The sequence below is a fragment of the Phascolarctos cinereus genome, unplaced genomic scaffold (assembly GCF_003287225.1).
Source record: "Phascolarctos cinereus isolate Bilbo 61053 unplaced genomic scaffold, phaCin_HiC Scaffold_3;HRSCAF=262, whole genome shotgun sequence".
Classification (NCBI taxonomy): Eukaryota; Metazoa; Chordata; class Mammalia; order Diprotodontia; family Phascolarctidae; genus Phascolarctos; species Phascolarctos cinereus.
The window spans coordinates 149,651,801-149,660,167 of NW_027555736.1; the positions used below are offsets into that span (position 1 = coordinate 149,651,801).

The window sequence follows — 8,367 nt, forward strand, 5'->3', positions numbered from 1 at the left end:
TCATGTTTTTTTGCCCAAGTTGCCTATCATTACCACTTAACCAACCAGTTCTTCCTTGCTGGTTGAATTTAAGTCTAAAATAGCAATCCTCTCATCACTTCCCTCTACTTTGAGAGATGAAACTATCAAAAAGGCAAATCAAAAATGCTCAGCTTACACAGCAGCTCAATGCAGTGTGTGCAGACTAGGCTCCTGAGTGCCAGGCTTCTGGTCTTATCACAGCCTCCTTGCTTGCCAATGTGACACTGAGACAATTTTAGAAGACCTCCCAAAGAACGGATAAAATTAGGCTGAGAGACTGGAAGTTCTCCTCTCCCTAGTCTAAAAAATGTCATTATGCTTGGTGAAAATACTCTTTGGTATCACCTCTTTCTGAAAACTTTTCCAGAGTGATCTTTGGTTGTTGCTGGACAGTTATTCTCACCTCCTCTTATTTAATTCCAGAAAGTTGGTGGGTTGTTTTTTTTTTCCTTCGGTAGATTCAATGCAGAACATAGTCCAAAGAAAAAATGCTCTTACTAAATTATGCAAATGATAAACTGACAGACCAAGGCAAATTATCTAAAAATAACCCAGAAAACTTCTCCCCAAGCCAAGCCTGCTTTTGTGACAAGCTATATAGATTATAAAGCACCACAAGAAAAAAAATGTTTTAGAAATTAGATTAAAAAAAAGGTTGCCCATTTTTTAGACTGTAGTAAGCACTCATCAGTTCATTACTTAAGGCTACAATGAGTAGATTTGTATTGTAGCCTTCACAATCAGCGGATTACTCTGGCCTCACTAGAGGACAAAGAGAGAATGTAAAAGAAATCCATAACCTTTCCTCCTCTGGATATCTATCTTCCAAAAAGACACAAGGGTGTTCTTGACAACTTTTCCCTTAGAGACAAGCAAGCCCAAGTTGCTAGTGAAAATTTCTTTATTGTCTTTTTCAAGTAATAGGCTCATTAATTCTAATGGATATTGATTAGTGGAGAAAAATACATTACATCCTTATTAATGAGTCTGTCTTAGTAAAGAGGGAAATGTTGCATAAAATTAATTTGGTTTCATAAGTGACTTTATTAATGAAAATGCTTTCATATGATGTTTGAATAAATCCAGTATATTAAAAAATATAATTTTTAACAATTACTGGGAGAAAAGTAGGTGAAGGACAGAATAATGCCTCTTCAAAGTAGAAATGGATTAATTTAAAAAAACCCGATGTGACTTGAAACCATTCCAGAATAAAAACAAAAATGATTACTGGGTCATACAGTATTTTTGAAAAGCCAGAATGTAAATTCCCACAATGGTTGAAAATTTGGCATAATTTATTCAGAATTATAAGAGAATGTAACAGATACATGGAATCACAAGATCACTCTCTCCTTCAATTGAAAAGAGCCCAAACTGAAAAACAAATAAATGTGGCAGAAATATTATTCCCAGATTGAGTCTATATTTTAAAAGTCTGTTGGTCTACAAGAATCTATTAAGCAGTTGCTAAGTGTCCAGCAGGGTGCTCAGTTTTGGGGACACAAAGACAAAAGCACAGTCCATCCCTACCCTCAGAGAGTTCATGTTCCAGTGGAGAAGACAGCACTGAGATAACTGTGTACGTATGAGATATATATACCGCGGGAGGTGGTGGGAGGTGAGGCTGTAGCAGTAGAGAGTACCAGGAAAGTGGGATTTGAGCTGAGTCTTGTCAGAAGAATCAGGAGGAGTTGAAGAGGGATGGTGTCCCAGGTCTGAGAGGCTGCTAGTGAAAAGACTTGGAGTCAGGAAGCAGATTTGTGTGCAAGGAACAAGAGGCTGGTTTAGATAGATTATAGGGGCCAGTTTGTGAAGGGCTTTACAAGCCTAACAGAAGCTTTTCTATTTGACCCTGCAGGTAACAGAACCACTGGCGTTTATTGAATAGGGACAGTGACGTGCTCAGGCTTGTGCTGAGGAAATTCACTTCTGTAGATAAGTGGGGGATGGAGGCTAATCAGAAGGCTACTACCAAAATCCAGATGTGAGATGATGAAGGCCTCTTCAAGGGTGAAAGCTATGTTAGATAGCAAGGGACAGACACATAGGAGAGATAGAGGTAGGAGCAGCAAGACAAAATGTGACAACAGATTGGATGTGTGGAGTGGGTGCCAGGCAAAGAGTCGAGGATGACATTGATACTGTGAGTCTGGGGGGCTAGGAGGATGGTGGTACCCTTGACAATAATAGGGAAGTTCTGAAAAGGAAAGGGTTTTGGGGAAAAGTTGAATTCTGTTTTGGACCTGTTGATTTTGAGATGCCTACTGGACGTGCAGTTTAAGATATCCAAAAGGCAGTTAGTAATACAAGACGAGGTCCCAGGAAAGAGATTAGGGCTGGATCCATAAATGCAGAAATCATCTGCACAGAGATCATTGAATCGGTGGGAGCTGGTGAAATAACCAAGAGAAACAGTCCAGAGAGAAAAGAGAAGAGGGCCTGGGACTTAGGAGACACTTACATTTAATGGATATAACCCAGGTAAAGATCCAGCAAAGGAAATTAAGGAGTGGTCAGACGTGTAAGAGGAGAATCAAGAGAGAAAAGTCAGGAAAACCTAGAGATGAGGCAGTATCCAGGAGGAGAGGGCAATCTGCAGTGTTACAGGGAAGTCCAGAAGGTTGGGGATTTTTAAAAGGCCATTAAAAAAAAAGGCCTGTAAGAGATCATTGGTAACTTTAGAGGAAGACGTTTCAGCTGAATCATGAAATTGGAAGCCATGCTACTACAGAGGGTTTAGAAGAGTGGCAGATTTTCTACTTGAACCCAGAGAACAGAATTCTAGGAATAATCCATGGAAATGGGGAAGAAGTAAATTTAGGCATAAGAGGGAAGACTTTGTGCTTTAAAATGAGAGCTGGCCAAAAGTAGATTTCCCTCTCACATGGAGGCTTTCTCAAAGGCCAGAAGACCACTTGTTGAGTATTTAGTAGGAGTGGGTTCATGTTCTGGTATGAGGTATGTATGGTATGACCTCCTAAGGCCCCTTCCTGTTCTTAGGTTTTGTAATTGTGTCTGCAGTGGGATCATGGGCTGTGTCCTACAGACTCCTTCCTGATTTATCTACCTTGCTCAGGCTGTACAGAAAAGGAGTGATATTAACGTGGTCCTTTTTGTGCCCTTTTGGGACTGGGAATAAAACAGATAACCCCTCCTCAGAAACTGCCTCACATTTGGTTTTTAAAATATTTAGTAAACTTTCCTGACACAATTGATCAAATATTCCAACTAGTCTAGTTACCACATAGATACATGTTCTGAGTGTTCCAAAAATCTTAGCGCACTTTTAAGCCATTAAAGCTTAAAGACTTTTTGGACACCCTGTATATGTAATGTGGTAACTTAATTAGTTGGAATATTTGATCAATCATGTCAGGCAAGTTTCCTAACTATTTTTAAAAAACAAACGTGATGCTGTTTCTGAGTAGATATCATCTATTTTTATGTAAAATATTCATACATGTATAAAGGAAACTAATTTTCAAAGAATGAGAACATAACAAAAATACATTGAACTAGAATTCTAATAAGTATAACTTAATCTTTGATTTTAAAAGGTTATTATAGTTAACATTGAGTATTATACTGAAATGCTGGCTAAAATGACTTTTGCCCTGCCAGAACCCATGCAGTCTGAACTTGGTTCTCAAGCTTAGAGAGATGCAAACACATCTTTGGAGTAATTCCAGTAGCCACTTATCCCATAAAATCAGGTGACCTTTAGTTCTCAGAATCTATACTAGCCGAACTTAAACTGCTGCTGGGCTTTGAAACAGTTTTATCATCAGAAAATTAGCCACTAGGTCATTAGTGTTTCTGGCCAAATCCATTCATAAAACCACCACTCGGGATGGAAAGGTTACAGTCTCTCCGTGTGGATAAAGTATCCCTGTCAGTGAAATTGAGCTGGCTTCCAGGCAGAACAGAAGATATAGCATGTCTGTTAGGTATTTTGTTGTTACTGCCAGAGACACACAAACCGTTATTCATCAGTCAGCATTAGGTTATAGAAAAAAGTTTAGCCTAATACCTGAGCAATTTGTTCTTAATCCTCTGCATCAAAATATGACTAGTACAATTTGGGGAGGGAAGGAGGGGGAAAGTGAGAGGTTGGTTTGTTTTTTTAATATTAAAAAAATATTAAAAAAAGCCATTCTGGATTCACTGATTTCATCATTTATTTATATTCAATTTAGCAGTAAGAAATAATGAAGTGATACCTAAATTGAAATGTTAGTTTCAAGTCAATGTCCAAATTAAAATGTTAATTTTAATGTAAGTGTCAGTTTATTATATTGAATACCCTTGAAGCAGTCAGATTTACCTTTTATCTGGCAGTGTTATTCCAGCGTAGTTTTCAGGGAAAACTTCACTAAAATGTTCAAATTAAGAGTGTTTTTCCTAATCAGCCTTTTGTTGGTATGTGTTTGTGTGTCCTCCCTCCAGAAACCAGTGAGGGCATCTCTCTACAGCTTGGCAACACGAGAGACTTCATTATTTCTTTTGACCTAAAGTTACTGACAAATGGGAGTGTGTCTGTGGTTTTGGAGACCACGGAGAAAAACCAGCTCTTCACAGTGCATTATGTTTCCAATACTCAGCTGATTGCTTTTAAAGAAAGAGACATTTACTATGGCATTGGGCCCAGAACTAGTTGGAGCACTGTCACTAGAGACCTGGTCACTGACCTGAGGAAAGGAGTGGGTCTCTCCAACACAAAAGCTGTCAAGCAGACCAAAATAATGCCTAAGAAAGTAGTTAGGTTAATTGCAAAAGGGAAAGGATTCCTCGACAATATCACCATCTCTACCACAGCTCACATGGCTGCTTTCTTTGCTGCAAGCCATTGGCTGGTCAAGAACCAAGATGAAAAAGGAGGCTGGCCAATTATGGTGACAAGAAAGTTAGGGGAAGGGTTCAGATCTTTAGAGCCCGGCTGGTACTCTGCCATGGCCCAAGGACAAGCGATTTCGACCTTAGTAAGGGCCTATCTGTTAACCAAGGACCACGTATTCCTTGACTCAGCTTTACGGGCAACAGCGCCTTATAAGTTCTTGTCAGAACAACATGGTGTGAAAGCTGTCTTCATGAACAAGTATGACTGGTATGAAGAATATCCAACCACCCCTAGCTCATTTGTTTTAAATGGCTTCATGTATTCTTTAATTGGACTGTATGACTTAAAAGAAACTGCAGGGGAAAAACTAGGGAAAGAAGCAAAGTTGCTGTATGAGCGTGGCATGGAATCCCTGAAAGCCATGCTCCCCTTGTACGACACTGGCTCGGGCACAATCTACGACCTCCGGCACTTCATGCTCGGCATTGCTCCCAACCTGGCCCGCTGGGACTATCACACCACGCATATCAACCAGCTCCAGCTGCTGAGCACCATCGATGAGTCTCCCATCTTCAAAGAATTCGTCAGGCGGTGGAAAAGTTACCTGAAAGGCAGCAGAGCAAAGCACAACTAAAGCTTGAGACCAAAATCACATTTCAGCCATCTGCTGTCCACACGAATGATCGGTCACTCTTTCACAGCAAAACAAAGGCACATTTTAAAAGGTCACATGCTAAGTTTTTATGGATGACCCTAACAAAGTGATCCTTAAAGGTAATCCAAAAGAATTGTATTCCATGATGTGGCTGTTAAGAAGTGTAAGTGACATTTCTAGCATGAGGGCTGAATAAAGGCTACTCCCTTTATCTTGCTTACCTGTAGTCCAGTTTGATTAGACATGCCTTAAAAAAATTCACACTCAGTTTGGGGAACGTCGTTTTCTTCTTATGGGAAAATGGTTAAATAGCCATATAGTCCTTCTGTCTAGCCCTTGCCTGAAAATTTAGTATGTGGCCTCTTTTAAAATGAAATTATTTATGTATGTGTTGGAGTAAAAGAAAATCATGTGCTGTAATGAGGTAAAAGTCTATTTACTTGTAAACTGGATAGTGGACTGTGTACATCTTTTTAAAAGATGTTTCTTTTCTACAGAATAATTTGGGGGGGAGCATTTGTTAAATTTGGTATATATGGAGAAATATTTTGAGCTTATGGTTTTCTTGAAATGTACAAATTAAAAACATAAAGCCAGTTTTCTGGCTTCAAAGTGACATTCTGTAAGCACAAATAAGAGTGAAAAGAATTGACTGCACAATTGCAAAACTACCATTCATTTTGATGAAACTTGATCTCCAATCACTTGAAAGTTCGATCATCAGTCAATCCCCCCTGCCATAGCATTGGGTTCTTTTTGTCACTGTTTGGAATTTTGTATTGTTATTTCAGATTGTATTTAAGAATTCTGTTCATTTTGATATTCTATCCTTTGTGAAACTTTATCATCAGCCTACATTTGTAAAGAATCTAATTTTCATAACCTGCAGAAAAACTTGACTTAAACTTCTATAGGCCTGAGTAGCTTCTTTTCCCTGAAGTAATTCACTTTAAGGGCTTTTTGAATCAATGTCCATTGTTATAACCATTCCCCATCCTCATACATGCTGTAAAAGGGGGAACAATGTAGTGTAAGCATTAAATTCAAGAGATGTGATTTTTTCATTCTTTAAGCCATTGATGTACATTAAATATGTTTTTTCTAGTGTTAGAGAAAAATATTTCAGCAGTTGGATAAGAGAAGCTGTTTCTACATGTAGGCAGATTTCATAGCTCTTCACACCCACGTGGGTATAATCTGGATGGATAAAGGCCTTCAGAGTCATTGATCAGGTCATTGAGCCAGTGGGGGTGGGGTGAGTATAATTTGCCACTGGCCTTTGTCTTAATTCCATTAGTAACTGGTTGGTTGCAGGCCATTATATTAATGCCTTATAGCAATACTGTGATTTCTAGAAGTTATAACATAAGACCCCGCAATTCCCAAGTAAAAAGTCTGTCAAGTACAATATGGCATACCAAATGGTCACCAGAAACCAAATATGTACCCTATCAATCTGCAAAATCTCTTTTATTTGTGGTTCAAAAAAGGAAGATGAAATTTTGAAGAGAGGGTTCATGAGCCAAGGAAAAGATCCATGTCAGCACTGAGATAAAATCAATCTGGTCAGAGAAGAAGCAGGCTTAAAGCAACCAATGTGTTTAAACATTAGTTTTTAATTTTGCAGTCTGAAAATTCTGGACTCAAAGCTTTTTTTCCCTCAGTGCCAGTCTGGAAAGTTTGTGTATAATCCCCCCCCCATTTGATTCATTGTGATAGCTAGGCTGTTCTAGAAATATGAATGCTCCAGGCTTCTCCCAGATGTGTTTGCACACCCTGAAGGAGTTCAGATTAGGAGGATTCGTAAGAGTGTTATGGTACTGCTTTGGAGACAAATATCGGTGCCTTAACAATTTGGCTGTCTTCTGTGCAGAAAAGAAGTGCGGTGACTTTCATCTGGAAATGTCAGAAACGAATGGTATTGGTGGTTCTGTGTTGTTGGTCTGACCTTGCATTCTTTGCCATAGCAACAGCAGCAGCATGATTTCCTTGGTCCTAAGAGAGGTCCCTGAACCTGTGGCACCATTGTTGGGGAAAAACATATGGAGACTACATTATTATGTTCCCCCTAAACTGTCTGTTCTTTCCATTTGTAATTGTCTCCATAAATACCCTCAGTGAGAGCTGCTTATATTTAAACCATTGATCTGTGCATTCTTGTTCTGAGCTTAGCCGGGGGTGACACTGGGTACTGGGGAAAGGGAATGGGACCACATTAGTGTGTAGTATGTATCGGTCTTGCCTTTAGCTGACTTTGATTTGAACCTCAACCTCTTTTGGCATTTCCTGTGTAAAATCAAATCATCCAACAGTGGAGGGATGCAAATTCCATTTGACCTTTGGATCAGTAGTATTGTACATAGGTTTCATCTAAGAAACACGATGCATGTGAGCATATGCAACAGTGACACACAAGCACAACTCCACAAGCGTGGCAGTCTTCTTTTCTGGACCAGTGTATAAAAGCTGTGCACTGGGAGCTGCTATTTTCATCCACCTTCTAGTCTTTCTTTTCTCTTGTTTCTTCTGCGTTGTACATGTGGGTTATATACCATGTGTTAAATATGCAATAAAGTGTTTACTGGATGCCCTTCTAAAGGGTAGTCCTTTGTAAAGCTGTACAGACTTTGCAGTTCAAGCACAATGTGCACATGTTAGTTTTATATACAGCAAAACTTGATTTTTTGCAGATGGAAAGGTATTATGTTTCTATACAAAGTAAATGGATCGTTCGTGCTTCATGTAAAGCTGCTTTATAAAATTGTAAAATAAATTTTTATCTTGAGAGCACTATGACTGAGTGGTTCTGTTTGTTTGCTCGTATTCCAGGAGAGCGTGGAGGAAGCAGACC

At 39.1% G+C, this 8,367-nt stretch overlaps 1 protein-coding gene across 3 annotated transcripts in view; it reads left to right on the forward strand.

The window, feature by feature from the left end:
• The window catches only part of GLCE (glucuronic acid epimerase), a 150,533-nt gene extending 142,224 nt beyond the window's left edge, over positions 1 to 8,309 (forward strand). For all 3 annotated transcript variants that reach the window (XM_020982302.1, XM_020982295.1, XM_020982297.2), the window contains one exon: positions 4,471 to 8,309. In XM_020982302.1, the coding sequence (XP_020837961.1) occupies positions 4,471 to 5,495 (1,025 nt within the window). In that variant the 3' untranslated portion in view covers positions 5,496 to 8,309. The remainder of the gene's footprint in view (positions 1 to 4,470) is intronic.
• Positions 8,310 to 8,367: the final 58 nt, after the last annotated feature.